The sequence below is a fragment of the Pyricularia grisea genome (genome assembly GCF_004355905.1).
Source record: "Pyricularia grisea strain NI907 chromosome Unknown Pyricularia_grisea_NI907_Scaffold_2, whole genome shotgun sequence".
NCBI lineage: Eukaryota > Fungi > Ascomycota > Sordariomycetes > Magnaporthales > Pyriculariaceae > Pyricularia > Pyricularia grisea.
This window is the reverse complement of record NW_022156717.1, coordinates 5,710,932-5,732,667: the sequence shown is the minus strand read 5'-3', so window position 1 is coordinate 5,732,667 and position 21,736 is coordinate 5,710,932. Positions and strand designations below refer to the sequence as shown.

The following is a 21,736-nucleotide window of genomic DNA, read 5'->3' as shown; positions in this document are numbered from 1 at the left end:
CCCCCCCCAACCCTCTCCCTCTCTATCTATCCCTCTCTCCCTCGTCAGATTTCAACAACTACCCGAACGCCACCTTTGGCTGAATTATCGCCATCCTGCCCACCCTTCGGAGAAATCGCCAGCTTACAGATCGCATCTCAACGATTCCTGGGTTTTATCTGCGGTGGCTTGATGATCGGGCCTGGAATAGTGGCACGATTTCATGGACCGGGGGGCTTTTTCAAGCCGCTTGCGCACAAAGGCGCAAGACTGCATGGGACGACGTCAGAACTTCTCGAAGGAGGTGAGGGCTGGCGATCAGGGTTTTGGGGCTTGCTGGGTTTGCTTCTTCGTCAGGCTCGGGTCTGACAAGGGCACCCGAGGGTGGCTGGACTAGAATTTACTTCTTTGACCCTTCGAATCTCAAGCTCCGCCCCGGCTGTAGCAAAGTACTGCTAGGTATAGCTACATATTAGAAACACACAAAGAACGGAGCATTACCCTAACCCTAGAAACATTAGGCTGCCTGCACAGCGAGCGATTAATGCCAGGGATGATTGAAAGTCTACTATGGTAATTGTGGCGTGACGTAGCGTTGAATTGTGGGGAGCAAGCTGACCCCAACCCTCAAGCTCGGTAGCCTTAGCAATTAAGTCGCGTGGGATAATTAAAGGGCGCGTCTTTGCTGGTGACCTTCAATTCTCGACCGAGACGAACTAGAACTATCTAGACCAAACCCAGTGTGCACAACTTCCAATTTGCTCGACCATCCAATACAAAAACAAGTTGTTTAAAAGTAGATTACCCCACTACTAAACACCTTACCAATATCGAAAACCCCAGAACATAAACAAAATCTCGCGACCGATGCGCCGTGGCCGCCCGTAAGGAGGCGAGATGGCGGAATCGCAGGGTGTTGGAGAGGAGCCCCGAGCCGGCGAGGGGGCCGAGTCTTTACGGAACTGGCAAAACTTCATAGAAAGGTGCCTGACAACGCGCCTCGACAACGAGAGCTTTGAGAGATTCGTTCCGATACACCATGCCAAGTACCCGTTACCGCCTCGGGCCCTCGCCGAGCTCTTCCTGCGACCGCAGAAAAACAACCATGATGTTCTCGATCCCCGAATCCCACAATATATGCAAATCCTCCTGGCACACCACTACATCGATGCGCTGTCAATCCTGCTGGCCATGTATAAATACTCGACTTCTCATAAGCAGATCCACGACGTCACTGGAGCGGACGAAAACGACGAAGCAGGCGGTGGGGTCGGCGAACAACAGACGCAACAGCCCCTGAGATGGGGCAACTCTTACGCCACCGAGGAGCACATATTCTACCGCCTCACGCGGTCCGTGTCGCACGGCACCGGCATCCACGACTCGTGGGACGCGCTGCGCATCGCGAGGATCATGGCCAAGTGGATGGAGCTCTTCACGGCGACGGCGGGCGCCTTCGCGGCCGACATGGTTAACCAGCAGATGCAGACGACCGAGGAGCGTGACCGCGTCGAGAGGGAACGCAGGAAGCAGTTGCCCCGCGTCGACGAGATGGAGTCGGCCCGCGCCGGCTTCGTCATGCTGCTGCTGGGGGTGTGCGAGAGCAAGCCCGTCCTCAGCGCGCTCGGAAAGCCGTACGCAAAGACAGCTCGCAAAGAGCTGTCGGATGCACTAGGCAACTTTGTCCCGACGATTATGCAGAGCGCCGAGCAGATCTCGCAGCGGCTTGTGCATTTCCGGACTGAAACTTTGGCTGCGTTCGAGCCTGTTGATAAGGCCAAGGCGGCGGCTAACGCTGACATGGACGATTTTCTCGACTCGACTATGGGTCTTGACAGCTTGGTCGTTCCTGAGATACCAATCAGCAACACGCGAGCCGGCCTGTATATTTATCTGAACTCGCTTGTGAGTTAAGAAGCACCGAATACTCTATTTGATTTGGATTAGTTGCGTTACTAACATTATATCAGCTGGTTGGCCGTCCACGAATGGATGATGCGGCAATATTTAACTACTTACATAACCGATATCAGGGTGACCTGCAACAAACTGCAGTAGACCTTATACTGGTATCTTTTGACGTCGTCGCAAATGCAGCTTCGGTCAGGCAATCTCCCAAGGCTGCTCACGTTTTGCGATCATACCTTACAAACAAAGTCCCTCTTCTTCTTGCCTCTTTGGCTGCCTCGGGATCCGGACTTTACCCCTTTAATGCGGCGGCTTGTGTAGAGCATGCCACGCGTCAAGTCAGCTCGGCTACTTTTCCAAACATGTCTGACTACATCTCGAGCCGCAGCGGCAATACGCTTACGGAGGGCACTCGCGAGGACTTTTTGTTTGCCTGCTGCCTCCATGGGCTCATCCCTGAGACTCAGATCGAGCCGATTCTCAACGAGACGTGCTACAACTCGCTGCCGACCGAGGGCCGTCTGGTAAAAGAATCCCTGGTGCAGGAGTGTCTTGCTGACCCCGAGAGAGCAGTGCAGCTTGTGAAGGACATTGAAAAGTGCAATGGAAACGTGGGTGCTATCTGTGTAGCACTAACTGAGGTATGATATTCTCAACAAAACCCTTTTTACGTGTACATGTTCAAACTTTACTTCACACTAACGTAATTTTCTGTCTAACCCCCCCTCAGGTTCTTGGACAATTATGTACAATGAGGGAAACAATGACTCTCAAGACGCTATGTGGCCAGCTGGCGCGTGACCCAGTATACCTAGATGTGATGCTTCTATTCAACAAGCTATCGGCAATCATCTATCCACTTTGCGACCTATTAGACAATTGGAAGCATGACGAAGATCAGGGTGAAGCGCAGCCCTTTTATGAAGAATTCGGATCAATGTTGCTCCTGCTTCTTGCGCTGGTCAACCGCTACAACCTTACTGCCGCGGACCTGGGGGCTCGATCGCCTGATTCGTTCGTCGCGAAGCTCATTGGCAAGGGCCGACTCTTTCGACCACTCGATGAACTTTCCCCAGAGGAGAATGGGCATCTTGACAAATGGATCCACGGTCTGTTTGACAGTGATGCTGGTGGCCTTGGTGATGAGCTCATGTCATCTTGTCCACCGCAGGAGTTCTACCTTCTGATCCCAACGCTGTTTTACAACATAGTGCTTGCGGTCAGCACGGGGTCGCTTTCTGAGGATAGTCTCAGATGCGGTGTTGAATGTAAGTGTTGCATGATCCCCCGTCAAGGAGAACCAACACGTGTAGCTTTTCCAAGCTTGTTCTGGCCAGATTTTATTGACATTCTTTGATATCATAAAGATCTTGTCGATACATTCCTCCTCCCCTCTCTTGTGCCGGCGGTGACGTACTTGTCAAATCACTTGTGGCTTGATAATCACCCGCCCGAACAAAAAGCAATCATTAAAATACTTCAGCTCATCCTTCAACCCAGCTCAATATCATCTGAAGCATCCACGGTGCTTTCGTCGGTTTTGAGCATAGTAGCAAAGCCGCTTGATCAAGCGCTGCGTGCCTACCAACGCCGGGATCCTCGCAACCAGGAGATTGAGCCGCTGCTGCGCATCCTTAAAGAGCACGTACCGCTCTCTCGTCGCACTGGTGCTGCTGAGAACAGCGAACTGGAGGCATGGACTAGCACTCCAAACGGCGGTCTCTCCCAGGCTGTTCGCAACACCATAAAAGGCTTCATAGCATGGGGTCTGCAGCCAGCAGGGACGGAATCTACGCCTACCGCCTACACCCACCGTCAGCTTTTGGCCGCCACTCGCATCTTGGGGGCAAAACAAACGGTTCGCCTCATTCTAGACGAATTGAAGGAGCAGGTCCAGGCCGGCAACCAGAGCGTCGCGTACGACGTCTGCTGTGCTATAATCTGCGCCCCCAACGTGGCAACCGATGACATCGACCCGTCATCGCAGGTGAACCTGCTCGACGCCACCGCGCAGGCACACGGCCCGCAGCAGCGTCCCATGTCGCTGCGACAGGCGCTCAGAGCCGCCGCCGAGGACTGGAAGAGGATCCACAAGGACGACCCGGTCGCTTTTGAGATTGTCGTCCGCCTGCACCGCCGCGTCGAGGCCCAGCTGGCTGTTTCCGTGTCGGCGGCGGCGGCAGCAGCGGCGGAGGCGGTACTCCAAGGTGATGGTGGAAATATGCTAGACGATGCAATGGCGGCGGCGGGCGTCGTGGATGGAGATGCGGCCGCGGCCATGGCCCTCGATGCGGCCACTGTGGGCTTGGACATGGGCGGCGGCGGTGGTGGTGCGGGTGACCTTGGGCTGGGTGGCTCAACGGCGAACTCGGTCGGGGGCCTGGACCTCAACGACCAAGACGTGTTTGGGGGGCTGGGGCCGCTGAACGGATGGGACGATATGGACCTGGCCTAGTTGATCGGTCGATCAACCTAGCCGTAACGCTGGCGATGTTTCATTGTGGGAGAATATACCATGGAAACAATGATGAAGAGAAAGGAAAAAAAGAAGTCTGGAAGACTACAGGCAAGTGGAGCGGTTGTGTGGTATGCTGACTGCATAATGGAGGTGACCCCTTATAGTGTTGGGGATCTCTCCAGCGAGATTTGTGTTGACGTCGTTATGCGCAACCTGTGTTTTATCACAGCGGTCACCTATATAGGGATATTGTTTCGGAGACGGAGTTAAGGATATGTATACCCACCCTTGAGCTGAAACAGCATTCCCATGAAAACTATTAATAAAGCCTTCTCCCATGCCGTCGTGAATGAGAACCAAGACTGACCTAACTTGAGAGAAGAAGTAGGTTGCATAAACAAAAAGCACTGGTAGAAATATGTTGTATGTCTAGTCTAAGCTCATTTGGGTGTTTATTACAGACACCCGTTCCACAGTGACGAACGCGCTATGCTTCAACCGAAAGAGAAAAGGCTAACAGAGTGGAGAGTCTGTGAAATAAATATGGCGGAAAATAAAAGGACCCCTGACAAAAACTCGCGATCTTTAGGACAGCTCCTTCAGACCGACGTAGCAGCAAGTAGGCCCAGTCGTGATGGCATCGTGGGCGGCATATGAGCTCAGATGCCCAGGCAGCTTCTGGAACTCGAAACGCCAAACCATCAGGGCGATGACGATGCGCATCTCGAGGTACGCCAGCTTCTTGCCGAAGCAGCTCCTGGGGCCCAGGCCAAACGCCAGAATGGGGCCCGACTGCACGTCGTACTCGACCTCGCCATTCTCGGGGTTCCGGCGGCTCAGCCACCTCTCGACCCGGAACGACCCTATGTCCTCGGGGTCCCAGCTGCGGCCCCACGACTTTGTCCTCGAGGTCTCGGACCGCACCGACTCGTCGACGGGCAGCCCCGGCGCGTGGAACGTCGGCCCCATGGTTGGCAGGAACACACAAGTCCCCTTGGGCACCAGGTGTCCGAGCACGTAGGCGTCTCGCTTGGCTTCGCGCACCGTCATGAGGATCGGGCTGCGCACACGCAGGGTCTCCTCGAGGAAGGCGTCCAGGTACGGAATCGACGTCGATGTGATTTCGCGAGCAGTGGGGAGGCGGTTGGAGGCGGCGGCGTCTGGGTAGGCGGCGCGGAGGACGGCGCGGAGCTTGGTTTGAACTTCGGGATAGTCGGCGAGGAACTTGACCTGCCCTGTTTCGTGGGTGGATGGTGGAAGCGTTTAGTATTTCTTTTTTTTTTTTTTTTTTTTTTTTTTTTTTTTTTACGGGTGAATAACGATAATGACTTACATGCAACGGCAGTCGCGGTAGTCTCATGTCCTGCAACGATATAACCCCAGGCCTCGTCACGGATGGTAGGGCTGAAGAAGTTTGGCTCCCTGCCGGCCTTCCTGGCAGACTCCATCTCTCGCCTGAGGAGGTGCTCGAGGGCGGATGCGGTGGTGGACTCGCCACTCTCGATGCGCTTGAGGGCCTTGCGGACTTCGTCAAAGACCATCTGGTCCCTCTTTGCCAGGTTGCGGCGCAGGCGGGGCTTGGTGAGGTAGTTAAAGGCGTGGGCCAGCCTGGGGGCGGGCGAGACGAACTGCGTGCCGAGGTATTCGCCCAGCTCGTGGACCACGACGGCCTGCTCCGTGTCCGGGGCCCGAGAGAACTCGATCGACCCGTCGGGCTTCTCGTTCACCCTGACGTCGGGCGAGTCGAGGTGGCGGATCTGGCACGAGACGGCGCACGAGTCCTCGTCGTAGGCAAAGGCGGCAGCGTTGATCATGTCCAGCGCCGCCTCGATGATGTCCGGCCGGGCGTTGAAGGGCTTGCCTTTTGCTAGTTGCGTCTTTTTGGACCACATCTTGAGGAGGAGCTGGACTTTGCTGTGGATTTCTGGGGCTGATACTTCGGCGAGAAACCTCGGGCTCCTTTTTTTTTTGTGATGTGGTTTTATCAGTATGAGCAAAGAGTCTTTTTTTTTATTCTCGAAGCAACGATCGCAGGAGGGTAAGAAAAAAAGACAAGAAAAACGAAAAAGAAGGGTTCAGACAAAGGCACCTACATGAGATCCTTGACAAGGGCCTTGTTCGCCTTGAATATGGGGCTCTGCGAGGTCTGGGCGATGTGATGATATTTACCGGTGGCCTGGAACACGACGCTGTCACGGTGTCCGCGGTCAAAGTCTTTTGTGCGACGCATCAGGATGTCCTGGGCCTCCTGGAAGTCGGCCAGGACACATGACGGTCGGCTGAAAGGCATCTCCCAGATCTGAACCAGAGCCGATCCCAGCTTGACGTTCTGCTCCGGGAACCACGGCTTGCTCCTGCCATCATTCTCCTTGACGTATCTGAGAAAAGATGGCAGGCTGCCCATGACGGTCTTGGTGTCCTCCAGGCTGTATGGGATACCCGGAATGGGCTTTGGCATCAGCCATCGGTACAGGAGGTAGAGCAGACTCGAGCCGACGAAGATGGTCAAGATGGGGAGTCGGTCCACGACAGGTGCCGCCATCGCAATGGGCAGAGTCATTATGGAGTGTGTAACGTTTTCACTCGTGGTGTTTATTTTTTATTTTTTTTTATTTTGGGTTTGATTCGGTGGTGTTGGGCATAAAAATAAAATAAAAAAGAAACAACAAGCTAGATATTCTATGTCTTTTATAGTCTTACATGCTACTATTATATTATTACCAACGAGTGGATCAGTAAGCGTGGGGTCCTCCTCCTCCTCCTGACGCTCGCCGGCGACGTGTAATTCTAGGGGTTCGTTTGGATTCACATACGAAGCAGCTAGCTGTATGCATCCCTGCACCGTGTATGATGACCTCACAAGGACTTCATTCCATTATACAGAGAGTACGGACTACGGAGAGAGGCAGTAACCCGTGGGAACCCGAAGTCAGCGTCACCGCCCTGGCAAAGCCTGAAAAATTGTTCCATTCCACAGACTGTGGTTCGTTGGCTTGACCCAGCTGATATCCACGCAATGCGCCAGACTCCCTGCAAAACTTTTCAGGTTCCACCAAAGGTTTCTTTGATTTTTTAAAGTTTTATTCTCTCCAAGTACCCCGTGGGCCTGGGTACCGTCAATCATGGCGCAGGGAAGCATGGAGATAAGGAATTAATCAATCGTCCACGTCGAAACATCGGGGCCAATTATAGCTAATATCTTTGATGGGGACCCAAGGAACGGGTCACGGAACCAATCCGTTAGTCGCCGGGGGGCTGCACGAGGAAGAAACTGGCTGAGGGGGCGCTGACTGAGATTTTCTCACTGGCAGGCGCATGATGTAGATACCTAGGTAAGTAAGGTAGCTAGGTACATAAGATATTAGACGGTGTAACTGTCATTTTGATTGTTTAAGGATAAATCTACAACTTACTTTAGTTAACTTATGAGCGAACACCTTTTAGACCTATTTTATTTTCCATGTAGTTGTTGCAGTTTGGTGTAGGTAGTATTACGCAAGCAGCTATCATTTGAGCCTCCTACAATCTTGGCAAATTCGAGACCAAATAAAAATTCTGCATGCAACATTGATCGCCTTTAAACAGGCATGGATCTGTCAGCTGTTGTGTTGCATGGAAGCTGTCGGTAACGGCCGTGCCATAGTAGAAACTATTCCGGACGAGCGGCCCCATGTGAAGATTTGTCTCCGTCTCCGTCTCCGTTCCCGCAGCAAAATTATATACCCCATATAATGTGTACACCAGTATGTCGCATCAATGTCTAGGTAGTAGTATGCTACAGGCCTTTTTTTTTTTTTTTTTTTTTTTTGTCCGTTTCATGGCATGGGTGGGAAACATCAGACCTGCAAAACAGACTTAGGGAAAAGGAAGGAGGGAAAAGAAGAAAAAAAGAAAAAAAAAAGACGCAGTCACTAGTTTGTATGGTGACTTGATTGGTACTATATGCTTGTTTGGGAAAACTAAACTGACTACCTACCTACTTACTTACCTAGGTACCTTATGTCACTTGGTCAGTCTTCAAATGAAAAAGGTATGATACAGTACGAGGTCGGTTTCAAACACCCTACCCTGTACAGTAGCTTGTAAAACTGCATTTGCCATTGGTGACCGCCAAATTTTTCCTCCACCAAGAGATGAGACGGATGCAACCACCTAGAATCAATCAATCAAGCAAGACGTGTGCGCGTCAAACAACAGGCAATCCCTGAAGGAATTGATTACATTTGTCTATATACACAACACCCTCGTTCCCCGGAACAACATGCCGAGGTAGTGAGCAACTGCTCTGGGAAGCATCATGCCAATATGTAGGTCCCGGCTCCAACCATCGCGCGTGGTTCTCCGCGTTCCTTTGGCAAGACCTTGTCAGACGCTGCCTCGCCTAGTCCGACAATATGCCCAACCTGCACACATGGAAGCCGATGCCACGCCAGCAGCCCCTTCTGCCGATCATGGCGCTTCCCGCGATTCTCAGCACCCAGAGCCAGAACCAGAACCACAACCAGAACCAGAACCACAAGCCGAATCAGAACCAGAACCACAATCCGAATCAGATCCTCCTTGCCCAGGCTCGCAGCACCGCAGGAAAAAGCCTTCCTCGTTTGCCGCGCGCCTCGATAAGGCTCCCGTGCGGCCCCATCCACCTGGACTTTCAGCCGTGGTCCCGCCAGTTCTTCCTTCGCCTGTCATGAAGGACCTCAAGCGAAGCATGTACTGGCACCTCAAGAGTCTCAAGACTCAGCTACGTATACAGAAAATTCGGGACGAGAGGTCTATGCCAGATTCTGACTGGCGTGAGCTTCTCAAGGACCTGTCCTCCATGACCCCGCCACGCCATTCTTGGGGCACCGTCATCCTCGAGGCATCAACGGCCACTTTCAAAAAGGAAAAGTTGTTCTCGCCCGATGATTTTGGGATCCGGGCCATCATGATCAAGAGTGGCTGTGCAATTGCAGCCGATGTGCGTCCCGCAGAGACCGAAGGGGGATGTGAGACTGTTGATATCACCATCCATGGTCCACCGTCTAGATTGCAGTCTGCCATTGATTTGATAATCAACACGGTCGGGAAGGCTTCCCTCAAGGCCGTACCTCCAACCGTCGTAGCTGCTGATTCGCACCAGGCCCAGGTCAGGAAATCAAAGGCCAGCCAGTATTACCATGCCCCGTTCGACGTCGAAGAAGTCACTAGTCACTACGGTCCAGCTACCAAACTTGGTCAACTAAATCCAAATGATCCTTCCGTAGTAGAAGACATACCACGCCCCAGCCAGTGGACATGCGACAGCCTCGATCTCTACATAGAACACATCACTCACCTCGAGCTCTTCAAATTGGCCAAGAAGAATAATTCGCGCCACAAACTTAGCCGCGACCACATTCACGCAGTCTCAGATATACTCAACGAAATCTTCAGCGATCCGGAAACCTTCCCATTCCTCACGCTCAATTCGTGCCATAGGGCACTGAATTTTCTTAGGCGCTTTGCACCGACTCTCGGCAGCTACGATTTACGATTGTTCTGGTTTGCAACCCGCAACCCCAAAAAACTGATTACAACCGAGACATTTAACGTTGTGCTGGCGGCCTTTGGCCATCTCAAAGATCTCGGCACCTTCCATCACTGGATACGTTTCATGGCTCGCTTCAACTGCATGCCAAACATCAGAACCTGGTTGATCACCCTGCGCTTATTTGAAAGCGCCGAGATCAAGCGTTATATTCTCCACATCCTCAGTGAAAAGGGCATGCTCGACTCCCCAAGCACCATTCGCCAAATAGCAGCCATCATGATATCTCATGATACCCAGCTCGCGTTGGAACAGGGCTTGGATTTGAATCAGATAATTGCCAGGCATGATGGGCTGTATGGTGGACGGGAAACCTGGCTTACGCGCAGTGGTGGCATAGATGTCATGGAAGTCCTCTGCCACCACGGCCGCTTTGAGGACGCCTTGGAGGTGTTTAAACTCATGGCCGCTCCTGGCCGCCCGCCTGCCGCAAAACCAAACCCCCGAGCGTTAAATATTCTACTTGCTTACGCCAACACTCACAGGCTGAACTTCTTTGCAATAAGGGTGCTAAAGGCCTACAGTTCAGAATACTCGGGGCGCCTAGACGAGCTCTCTTACAAGCTGCTATTTGATCTTTTCTGGAAGACGGAATTGGCAATCTCCGCTGCAACAGTGTGGCACTATGCCGTCTTGACTGGTAAAACAACCAAGCTGGACCGTTGGAGGGCCATCGGTAGAGCATTGCGGCAATTGAGACGCATTGATTTCAACATGCTCAACTCTCCAGCTGACATTGCCTATCAACCAATGTTAGCGGCTAGGACTGGGCGGTTACGCACTATGGTCAGTCCATTTACTGGCTCCTTGACATGGTATAGAAAAAAGGAAAAAAAAGTCAAGTCCGAGTCGGGTGAAGAAGCACCTACCTATATGAAACAGTGGCTATGCGCCGTAAAGACGGCCGATCTGATCAAGCCTGGGTTTTTTCAAACTCACTATGCCGCTTTTATGCGAGATTCAGAGACTCGCTTGGCTGCTAGGCATACGGGTTACGGTCCCCAAGTCCCGCTCCATATTATTTTACGCCTCACGAGCCTTGTTGACGTCAAGGTACACAACACCATGTCTTCGTTCGATAGACACGACAAAACGGACAAGGCTAACGCCACGCCGTCCTCGACATCGCAAGACGAAAATCCCGCGGTGCCATCTCCCTTGCTTTCATCGCGGCCAAGAATCCCAGAGGACCTTCTACGTCTGAAGTTCATCATCCCGCTCCGACCCCTCAAAGGAAACGAACGTTTGCTCCTAACGCGCAAACGTATCGAATTGGAGGTGGACTACTCGCATCTTTACTTGGGTCGGGAGAATTTTGCCCATGAGGATTCTGAAAACCAAGGTGTACAATCGTCGTCTGCTGAGAAGCCTGAAGCAATCCAAGACGATGCATGATAACTGACGGATGCGAAAGAGGATTTTCTTTGGGTATATCCCTGTATAAAATGAATTAGACCTGTACAAATCACACTACTAACCTGTATTTATATAATTTAAGCCAAAGGGGAAAGGCCAATGTATGAAAAGCACCTCAAAGAATAGAAAAGAGAGGAGCGCAAAACAGCCGTCGCATGGTGGCTTGCACGAGTAATATGCAAAACGATAGAAATAGAATAAAAATAGATTCTTGATCAGGAAATGTTGCGCCCGGGATTCAATGACAATATGCTAACTTTGGCTTGGCATACACCAACCTCGGCGCGTCATGGGCGTGCCACTTGTCAGTATGTATTTGCGAATTAAAAAAGAAAAAGCGACAAGTATGACAGGGTGTTGCGTTGTATTGTATTTTCCTACGACTTTGATGAAGCAAAGCTAGACAGAGCAGAAACAAGAACACAGTTGAGAAAGAGAGAACGAAAGAGAGAAGGTAAAAACAAAGGATATATTTCCGGATACCAAATCATAAAACCGTCATACCATCGAGTGAGAGGGTTGAGAAATAGACCGCGTCATTAGAGCATAGACACCGGGAGGAAGGGTGAGAGGTCAAAAGTGTAGGTGACAGGAGAGGTGGCGGGACGGCGGCTGTCAAAAACAACGTTTCAAGAACATCATTTTCAGTTTTCGCTGTCTTGAGCAATCAATGTTCAGACCTTGACATCCTCGTCCTTTTTAATAGCAGCGTCAATCGTCTCCGCCTTAGGATCAGCCTTGGCCTCGGTCTCATCGCTAGCTTCCTTGGTCACGTTGTCAGCCTTGCCGTCTGTTGTGCCCTCCTTTTTATCTGTCTGGTCCTCCGTCGTTCCGTCATCTTCGGATGAGCCCTTTTTGGCAACCTGACTGTCAAGGTCCTGCTTTTCCGACTCAAACATGGCATTATCGTCCGCGTCGGTGAGGACCTCAGTGCCATCGCCGAGAAATATGACGCGTCCCTTGTACCCGCCAATTCCAAACGTTTTGCCCTTGCTCTGGTCCATGTCGACATCGTAACCGCTGTCGCTGTCGTCAAAGTTGTGGTGGACTCCAGGCCCTCGAAACTCGGCTATACGGAGGTGGGCAACAGTAGAGCCAATCATCAGTAATCTGCATGTGCTTGGGGAGGGGTTCCAAAGTAAAGGGGTATCAAAGCGATGGCTGTTGTTGTCCGTGGACCAAACAAAACGGTGGCTGGTGGAAGGAAAGCTGATGACGGCGTCCAACGTTCAGGATGATGATTCCGTACCATATTCTGGGGGAGCGCAGGGGCCGTCGCCATTCGCAACCCTCCTTGCGATCTCCTCGTACCACTCCTCCTTGGTGCGACCGCGCAGGAAACCAATGATAATCATCGTCATGTTGTCGCAGCCAACGCCGCCAGTCTCCGAGTTGGAGGCCAGGCAGTTGTCCATCATGTTTTCGCAAATCTTCTCCAAGGCTTGCTTGGCAGCAATTCCTCGTCTGACAAATTCGACGACTGCTTGTGAAGATTGACAATCCCAGATACCTGCTCAGGCATGTACGCATTAGAACCATGGCCAACTTTTTTTTTTTTTGGACATTGACAGTCGCAGAGTCTGTCCGAGGCTCACGGCGCCTGGGTGACTCGGTGACGAAGAGGGACGCTTACCATCGCATGCAATGACCAGGAACTCATCGTCATCGCCCATATCGTGGACCACAACATCAGGGTAAGCAGTCACTATTTGCTGCTCAGGCGCAAGCTCGGCGCTCTTCTTGAATTCAAAATCGCCAATAGCACGCGACAGAGCCAGGTTTCCGTTCACTCGTCCAAAGTCAACAAAACCGCCAGCAGCGGTGATTCTTGCCTTCTCGCCTGTTGGGATGTTATGACCAAGTCAGTCCAAATGGGCACGAATTGACAAGCCATCAATGCGATTTGCCCTCTGCTTTCAGGCCAGCTCGGCACCAGCTCTGCCGAACTGGCTGAGGGTACAGGCAAAAGATAATTTGATATAAGGAGACGAGTGGAAGTGACGCACCCTCGTTCTGTGGCTTGTGATCGAATGATAGGGGCTTCGCACGTCCCTTAACGCCCAAGACGCTCCTCGAGTCACCGGCGTTGGCCTGGAGCTCTGGGTTAGCGATACGAGACACAAGTCGATAGCTTTGCTCGATGGTTACAGCAGACGGGGACACAAACAATATAAATCTTGTCGTCGGTCAACAGGCCAACGCAAGCTGTGCAACCTGACACTTCGTCTTCATACTTCGGGTCTGTGAGACGAGTCAAGTTTCTATGTCAGCAAGCGCCCCTAGGCGGTCCCCCAAGCAGAATCATATGTAATTTCCCGGCCGGCCTCGGAAGGTTGACATCATGGCATGGTTCGTACCGTTGAGGATTGCACGATCGGTGGCGAGAAATCCGTCCTTGAGCGCCTGCTCGTAGTTCCCAGCCTTGAAAGTGTCCTGATTCTGGACAATCTTGTGTATATTGTCGCCTGAGAAAAGAGCTACTTTGTCGCCTCCATGGCCGTCAAACACTCCGAAAAAGGCGAGCTTGCCCTTGTGTTGTTTCGCGGCCTCGGCATCATTGGCAAGCAGGTCGAGCACCGTCGTGTGAGCATCTTCCATGCTGATTCGCCAGCCCTGCATGGCCGACACTCCGTAGAGAAACCGCTCATCTTCGCCGCGAGCCGATGCCTATTTGGTCGGGAACGTTCGCATGTGTTAGCGATTGTTGTGGCTCAACTAAGTCGTAGGCCCAACCTTCATCGCAGGGGGGCGACGAGAGGGGGGAACAGGGGCATAATCGACAGCGGCAGGCTCGGCTGTGTTGTTCTCAAGATCGCAATCACGTGCGACAACAGCGCAAAGGCCTTTGCGATGCGAACAGTCAATGGGGAAGAGAGGGGTTATTCATGGTAGTGCATGAGCGTCATGCTGTCAAGGTGGTGACATTGAAGACGCGGGCGGGAAGTATGTGGTAGGTCGCGTCATGGATCGAACCAGTGCATAAACGGAGGGGGGAAAAAAAGCAGCGAACGGACCTTTTCGACAACCGGCTCCGAAAGGGTTTGACCCATCCTTACGGTTGACTCCTGAGGCTTTTTGTAGCACAGAGGCTACGGGAGAGAAGAAGAAGAAAAGGAAGAGCAGGGTCGTCGCCGAGCGCAGGGGGATGCTGTTGAGTGGTTTTTGTTGCCTCGTTTGGCAAAAGCGGGTGGTGATGTATGCGTTTTTGTGTTTGTTGCCTGGTGACGCCGAGGCAAAATTTTGTCCCCCCGCGGTGCGTTGCTGCAATGAGGGCAATGACGTTTGACAAAATTGAGGCTTCGTCTCAGGGTAGGTAGGCAAGTCGGTTTTGGACTGACTGGAGAGCACCCAATAGGCGAGGGAAGGTATCGTTCCCAAGGAGGCCGTGCGTAGAGTTTTTTTTGGTGATCCAAGGTGGCTTTTGGCTTTTTTGGCTTTTTTACCGTAGAGGCGGGAAGCGACACTAGGCGGCGGCTTTCAGGATGGATCAAGTTGTGATGTGGTGCTTGCTGGCCTCTCAGGTGGTCTCAATCAATCCAAACCCGCAACGCATACACCCACTACCTAAGGTACTGACTGGGCTGGCCTGGGCTGTTGCTTGCGCGTAGATGTCAGGCAAGAACACGGGGTCTAGTCTGGTCCAATCTTGCAAAAAGGCGCAGCAGCTGTGAAGGCGGGGTTTTTTGGGGGGTCGCTCAGCTGTGGGCCAGCGAGGGTTCGCTGACGCCTTGGCTGGTCGGGTCGTGCTGCACGCAACTGTGGCTCGAGCGTCTGGCAGTTTATGGTTGCTTTTGCCATCAGATCTCAACGTAGCCCCTCTTTTGTTTTCCCAAGATGTGGGGAATGACGAGCATGAGAAACCGACTGACAGGGTGATTAATTACTAAGTAGGGAGGAAAATATAGTTGGATCTACGGTGGTAATTTACAGATAAGGTACCCCTATTTTGAACCGATAGAAACACACAAACACTCACAGCTTCTTTTTTGACTCGAACGCTTCCGGTGGGGCTTTTTTTTCCTGGCCTGGAAGAGAGATGAAAGCAAATATGTGGGATTTTGTAATCCCATGCCAAAGAGAGACAAAGGCACAGAGACAAGCAAAATCAAATCAAATCAAATCAAATCGGTCGCGTGCTGTATCCTGGTCTTGCTCCAGGGCGGACAAAAAAAGACCAGCTGACCCGAGCCAGAAACTGGCCCAAGCTTCCAGCCCTTGTTTACTGCGGTACTCATCTTAGTCACTAAATATATCCCCAATTCTCAAGCTTCGTGCGGTGCGATAGGATCTCATTAATTAATTACCCCACATACCCTTCCAACAAGGGTTCCAACTGTCTGGCTCTTTCCATTATGCAGGGGAAAATGCAATTTCAAGTTTACTACCAAGTGTTAAAGAAAGGGGGGAAAAAAGATTTCCAATAAGCTGCCTATCTTTAGCAGAAGAGCTATATTTCGGTGTTTGGCTTAAACGAAAACCCTATAGTCGCTAATCCCAGACTTTAAACTCGATCCTCTCGAACCCTTCGACCCATTACTGCCAGCTCCACCAGCCGACCGCCCGGTGTTGTTCTCATCATTCGAGCCCCACCTACTAAAGACCGAGTATTGCGACGTGTATTTCGTGTCTCGTTCCTGAGCCCGCGGTGACGGCGATGATGATGAATTCATCGCCACCTCGAAAAGCTGCCCCCTGTCGTCTCGGCGCTTGCTGCTTTTCCACAGACTGCTCAACCCCAGACCGACATCCCAGCTTCTGTCAGCAGGCGGGTGTTGAGGCGCAGGCGCGTCACTATTTTTATCATTATGTATATTGATACCCAGACCCAAGCCTGCCGCACCACGGCCTGCCTCCTCGTCTCCTCCGTCTCCTCCGTCTCGTCTCTCGCCATCGCGCTGCACCCATTCGTTGATGACAGGCGAGTCGTCGTCTCCCTTCAGGACGGTCCAGTCCGGCTTGCCCGAAGGTGGACTTGCACCCGGTTCGGTAGGGTACAATCCTTTGTCTGCGCTCTTGATGGTGGACCACGTCGGGGAGGGGTGAAATGGCGAGCTGTTGGCGATGTCTTCGTACGATATGCCAAGCGGGTCGGGGAGGACTGGGGTCCACTCCCCGTCCATTTCATCATTGAATATGGTGTGGTGATGAGATATGTTGATGATTGGTGGTCTTGCAGCAGTGGAGCGCGGAAGAACTCCCCGAAGCCCTGCCGATTGGCTACGTCCACCGTGTGGGAGTGACGATGGCAGGCCCGACAAAGCTGCCGGCCGTGGTCGATTGATGATACCCCCGTCCATGTGCTCCCCCGCTCGACGCTCTCTTGCCGCTTTTGTCTTCTCCTTGAACGTGTCCACCGTGGTGATGCTGCCAAAACTGTTCTTGATTTGGACCTTGTTAACAAAGCCGGCCACGATGCCACCGCCCTTGCCATTCTGTTCATGTTCGTATGCATCTACCATTGAATGCCCGCTGAACCTTGGCTGCGGACGAGCTGGTAGCAAAGTTGCCGGGTCCTCAGGGGACATATCCATGAGTTCCTGGCTCGCACCTGGCTGCCCCGATTTGGCAACCGGGAGGTAGTGCCTCCTCACAGTTCTCCCTGATTCGATTGTTCCAACTGTTCCAGCAGTCTCATTATCCTCGAACCTTTCTGGCGTGTGCTGTATGCTGTCGTCATAATCTTGCAACGTAGGGATGCCAAATTCCACGTTGCCCCGGAATGAACCCGCACCCCCGGCACTTCCAGCTATCTGAGGTGGCAAAGGCACCGTCGAGACGTCAAAGGGCTGCGGGTCTACGTATACGCTAGTGTCTGAAAGATAACTCTTTGACCTCGCCCTGCGCGCTTTTCTGGTGGCAGCCGCAAATATATTGGCTGCTTTCCAGCCGCTACTAGCGTTTTTACCGTCTTTAAGGTCTTTCTCTGCCTTCAGTACGCGTCCAGGCACAGGAGGTACGCGTGGCGGTGGTGTCATCGGGAACCCGTAGAGAATCTGTCTCGACGCTACTGGGGAGAAGGTCCGGCCGCCAGGGGTACCGTTCTTTGTCGAGGTCTCCTGGTATCCCATATCGACGCTCTTGCTAATACCTCGCATTGGCGAATCTTCAGGGACACCGACCTGCATGAAACTGCCAGGAATGGGCCCTGAGATGTCCTTCCTGTCCAGGGGTCGAGATCTGCGCCGTCTGCGTCTGCGCCAGGCCAGACACAGGAACAAGAACAAGATGGCAAGCAGCGTCACAGGCAAGAGCACAGCCAGCAGTATCTTTCCCAGGGAGAGTCCTCCACCTGCGCTAGACTCGCTGCCAGATGTCGGCAAGCTTGATTGGGAAATCAATCCCGACGAAGTTTCGCCCGCCGGCGTTGGCTGCTGGTTTGCTGATGAAGTCGGGGCTATAATCAGGGTCGTTGGGAATGTGGTTGCGCTTTCATCGTCTATGCGTATCCTTAAGGCGCGCTCGTCTGTGATGTCGGAGTTTTTGGATTTAGCCTTGAGCACCAGCGTCGCAGCAGAGACACCTTGATTTCTCGGAACGTTGCCGGACAATCTCATCGCTGGCGCGTCGTAACTGGCCCAACTCGAAGCTGAGTTTGTCTCCAGTTCGATGTCGGTTGTGGCCGGGTTCAGTAAGTATGGCTTCAAGTCGAAGGAGAATTGAGAGCCAGCCCTGAGTTGCAGTTCTCTGAGAGAACTGCGGAACAAAGCTGTCGCAAAGTTGATCTGGACGGTCAGGTTTAGGGAATCCCCGTATTGATCTTGGAGAATCAGTGGGAAAGAGGTTGGCCGGGAATCTGCCCGTGGCGTGCCCCGAAACTCCCAGTTGCTCTTGTCGAATGACAGCCAGGAGGGAATGTTTGGCGTCTCAGCCGATTTTATATCACTGGCCTCTGCCTCTTTGCCATCCAGCCTAACCTTACCCTTCAAGTTCTTGTCAGACACGGCAGAGCCGATGGTCGCGTTGATGGTTAACGAAGTCTCTTCAGCCGTCATCTGGTGCTCCCCTACGACAATAAAGAATGACAACGAGACGGCTGAGAACCCAATCACATCGGAGGCCATGAGCTTAAACTCAAACGCCTGCGGGGGGTTAACTAACGAACTTAGGGGTGGTGTCCTCCCGCGAAATCCCAGCCTGCTCGGGTCGAACGTGATCCAAGCTGGTAAAGGGCTATTATCTCCACTGACGGCATAGTAGTTGAGGTTCGGCCGGGAGAAGGTGGATGATGAGAAAGCATAGTCAAAGTCATAATCCGGATAGGAGAGCACTGAGGCCGGCTGAGAGAAGGGTTGGCCAAACTTGGGGACCTGCTCTGCAGGCGGAATCTGGACAACTGGGCCCGGACTCCTCGACACCACAAGCGTCGCGGGCGACGAGACGGACCCCGCGAGATCAGTTGCGACGATCGTGATAGGCACACCGACGACTTGTCCAGAGGGTATATCTGCGTCCCGAGGTGTGCCGAATATTCGTCGCGCGCCGCTCTCGATTGATAGCCAGTTTGGCGGATTCGACAGGGTGTATGTTATGAGCGAGGCGGAAGAGAAGGTTGTTGCCGAGAAGACGAATTCGAAGGGCTCGCCGAGGCGGGCGATAGGTGGCACCTGAGAGTTGATGGGGAACGAGACTGTTGGCGATGCCTCACATACAGTTACGATAAGTACAGCAATCCACAGCCTCGCCATCGACGGCGCCATTTTGGGGAGAAAAAAAAGAGCCCACGACCTTGTTAACCCTATTATGAGAGAGGCCGTATGGATACAAGAGGGTGGTGGATGGTTTGGCAGCCTAGATAGGGGACTGCCAGGAGAGTAGAAGCTAAGAATGACAGTCGGAGAAAGAAAGGATGAAAGAGTGACGGAAAATACACGCAGCACCCGACAAGCCAGATGCTGGAATGTCGACGCTCACAGAGCGCCATGAAGAGGCTGGAAGGCAAATAGCTTCCAACACACGTGCTGACAAGAACGTAGTGTTTGTAAGGGATGGATGGGGAACTTGATGCAATGACGAGGAGCTACTATCATCCCTTCGAATTCAGAATGCGCCATGCTGAAGAACACAAAAACGCTCTGTAAAGGGAAATTGATGTGGACATTCCGGTATGCGGCGCGGCTGCTGTTGGGTGAGACATGCTTGATTTCAGCACGCTTTTCGACGCGGTAGATGCATGGTGGTCAGTGAGGGGATGAAGATCCGTAGGTATGGAGAAACCATAGTGTTACTTGAGATGACAGAAGAGTTCGCCCTCGCTTTCTTTTTCATCAAAATGAGAGAAGACAATGGCAATCCTTTTCTCCCTGGTATGGTAGACTTGTACATTGACGACCGATGAAAATGGGCCTAGCCTACTGTGTATGAATATGATGACTTGGTGTACATTTGAGCAAGCCAAACCCGATGAAATACAATCAAGAACAAGTCAAATATGTCAAGTTATCTTTGGAATTCTCAGAGCGTTTTATACATAAATATACTTTTGAGGTTCACTCATTAAGGTCGATGAATCTGGCGTTGTGAGTTTGGTTGTCAACTGGGTAGACCTGGCCATGATTCTGGAGTTAATTCCAAGGCGACTCAGCACCAACGGCTGCAGGAACAGGAGCGGCAGAATAGAAACAACAAAAAGGCCGGCCTAGATTTAGAAATGGGCAATTAAAAAAAAACCCCCCGGACTGAATCCTCGTGTACCATTTCATTGGAAGCTCTGCCTAATAATTGTTATTTGCTCGAAACGGAAGTTGCCACTGTCTTCTTCTCTTTGCAGTAGGTAAAAGGGGGTGAAACCTCAGAGAGGAAAACCCCTCAAAGCTAGCGGATCAATCACAACCCACCTCACCGCCCTCATTCTCACGACGCCAGCAACCGCAAGTGAAAATTAGAAGAGCAGGAAAATCAGAAAGAAAGGAATAATTCACAAAATTAATAGAGAATAAAAGTAAGAGATCACCAAAATGAAGGACATCATAAACAGCCGTTCGCCCTCGCCGCCGGTTTTCTCACCCTTGGCAATCGACGCAGACCTCGCACCCCTCCCAGAGTACAAGGCGGCGGGCGAGACCAAGATCGACTTTGGCGGGCTACTTCCCGCGACGGCACCGCTGCGGCTGCACGAGGACCTCAGCTCAGGATGCGGCGGCCAGCTGTGGCCGGCGGGCATGGTGCTGGCGACGCACATGCTGCGAGACCGCAGGAGCTCCATCGGCCGCGAGAGGATACTGGAGCTGGGCGCCGGCGGTGGCCTCGTGTCGCTGGCCGTGGCGCGAGGGTGCGACGTCGAGACGCCGATTCTGATAACGGACCAGCTCGAGATGTTGGCCTTGATGGAGCATAACATCCGCCTCAACGAGGTGGAGGACAAGGCCAAGGCTTTGATCCTCAACTGGTACGTGCGGCAGTGGTGCCTGCACCCTTGACTTTTTTTCTTTGGGGGTGTTGATCAGCAACTTTAAAGATGAACAAAAAACACTAACCTTGGAACAAACCCGAAATTCATCTACAGGGGTGAGCCGCTCCCACAACAAGTAGTCGACCTCAAGCCGACGGTGGTTCTGGCGGCCGACTGCGTCTACTTTGAGCCAGCGTTCCCGCTGCTCCTCCAGACGCTGACGGACCTGCTGGCCCTGTCGCCGCCCAAGGAGTGCACCGTATACTTTTGCTTCAAGAAGAGGCGGCGGGCAGACATGCAGTTTCTCAAAAAGGCGCAAAAGATGTTTTCGGTCGTCGAAGTTCCCGACCAGGACCGGCCCGTCTTCAGCCGACAAAACCTGTTCCTCTACGCCATCACCAGCAAGGAGGAGGCGACGAAGGTGACGACGAGTTGACACTATACATTATTAATGGGGAGTAGCAAGCAATGTGAATTGTGGATGAACGAAAAAAAAAAAAAAAAAAAAAAAAAAAAAAAAAAAAGGGAATTGCCACGGGCTTTATTCCGGATTTTCTTCACGTTGCTCTATATTCCAAGTTCTTACCCAATTTATCCGCCCCCTCTCGTTCCACTCCAAGCCATAATTATTTGACAAGCGTTTCCAACTTCCAAGGAACAAAGCCAAGAATGAGTTTGTCATGGAAACTGGGCTCTCCCTAATTGCAATAGCAACGTTGGACGTACAGCCCTTCGAGATGCATGTCGCACATTAAGGGTATCATCAATAAGCTTATATGTTGCTGGACAGCGGTCATCTATCGGACGAAAAAAAGAAGACAGCAAACAAAGGTACGGCCCGTTTACCAAGCTAGAGAGCTGAGTGATGGATAGAATAGACAGTTGCTGCTGGATTTGGCAGCGAAAAAAGTAAGAGTTGTCAGTAATTGGCAAATGTACCTTAACCCTTAGTTGCTGGGCACCAAATGTACATTGGTTTTGCCAAAAAAAAAAAAAAAAAAAAAAAAAAAAAAAAAAA

General features: G+C 52.2%; 7 protein-coding genes across 7 annotated transcripts; 4 read left to right on the top strand and 3 right to left on the bottom strand.

Moving 5' to 3' along the window:
* Nucleotides 1-51: 51 nt before the first annotated feature.
* Nucleotides 52-348, top strand: PgNI_04291 (uncharacterized protein; the record flags this gene model as incomplete). The annotated part of the gene is made up of 1 exon (XM_031124340.1): nucleotides 52-348. A coding segment is annotated over one exon (297 nt), but the record flags the coding sequence as incomplete, so codon positions are not given.
* A 343-nt stretch (nucleotides 349-691) lies between these two features.
* PgNI_04290 (uncharacterized protein) lies at nucleotides 692-4,342 on the top strand (the record flags this gene model as incomplete). The annotated part of the gene is made up of 4 exons (XM_031124339.1): nucleotides 692-1,884; nucleotides 1,950-2,528; nucleotides 2,618-3,155; nucleotides 3,255-4,342. The coding sequence occupies exons 1-4, from the start codon at nucleotides 877-879 to the stop codon at nucleotides 4,340-4,342; spliced, it is 3,213 nt and encodes a 1,070-aa protein (XP_030984118.1). The 5' UTR covers nucleotides 692-876.
* Nucleotides 4,343-4,809: 467 nt separating this feature from the next.
* PgNI_04289 (uncharacterized protein) lies at nucleotides 4,810-6,905 on the bottom strand (the record flags this gene model as incomplete). Its single annotated transcript, XM_031124338.1, has 3 exons — nucleotides 4,810-5,580; nucleotides 5,679-6,304; nucleotides 6,439-6,905. 3 exons carry the CDS (start codon nucleotides 6,903-6,905, stop codon nucleotides 4,931-4,933), a joined length of 1,743 nt encoding a protein of 580 aa, XP_030985401.1. The 3' UTR covers nucleotides 4,810-4,930.
* Nucleotides 6,906-8,530: 1,625 nt separating this feature from the next.
* PgNI_04287 (uncharacterized protein) lies at nucleotides 8,531-14,945 on the bottom strand. Its single transcript, XM_031124336.1, has 7 exons — nucleotides 14,345-14,945; nucleotides 13,688-13,997; nucleotides 13,498-13,571; nucleotides 13,337-13,421; nucleotides 12,964-13,170; nucleotides 12,580-12,840; nucleotides 8,531-12,399 (listed from the first exon to the last, which is right to left on the bottom strand). Exons 1-7 carry the CDS (start codon nucleotides 14,378-14,380, stop codon nucleotides 12,005-12,007), a joined length of 1,368 nt encoding a protein of 455 aa, XP_030985408.1. The 5' UTR covers nucleotides 14,381-14,945; the 3' UTR covers nucleotides 8,531-12,004.
* Nucleotides 8,757-11,309, top strand: PgNI_04288 (uncharacterized protein; the record flags this gene model as incomplete). Its single annotated transcript, XM_031124337.1, has 1 exon — nucleotides 8,757-11,309. The coding sequence occupies one exon, from the start codon at nucleotides 8,757-8,759 to the stop codon at nucleotides 11,307-11,309; it is 2,553 nt and encodes an 850-aa protein (XP_030985402.1).
* Nucleotides 14,946-15,796: 851 nt separating the features above from the next.
* On the bottom strand, nucleotides 15,797-19,027 carry PgNI_04286 (uncharacterized protein; the record flags this gene model as incomplete). Its single annotated transcript, XM_031124335.1, has 1 exon — nucleotides 15,797-19,027. One exon carries the CDS (start codon nucleotides 19,025-19,027, stop codon nucleotides 15,797-15,799), a length of 3,231 nt encoding a protein of 1,076 aa, XP_030985409.1.
* Nucleotides 19,028-20,148: 1,121 nt separating this feature from the next.
* PgNI_04285 (uncharacterized protein) lies at nucleotides 20,149-21,200 on the top strand. The gene is made up of 2 exons (XM_031124334.1): nucleotides 20,149-20,715; nucleotides 20,833-21,200. The coding sequence occupies exons 1-2, from the start codon at nucleotides 20,285-20,287 to the stop codon at nucleotides 21,152-21,154; spliced, it is 753 nt and encodes a 250-aa protein (XP_030985407.1). The 5' UTR covers nucleotides 20,149-20,284; the 3' UTR covers nucleotides 21,155-21,200.
* The last annotated feature ends 536 nt before the right edge of the window (nucleotides 21,201-21,736 follow it).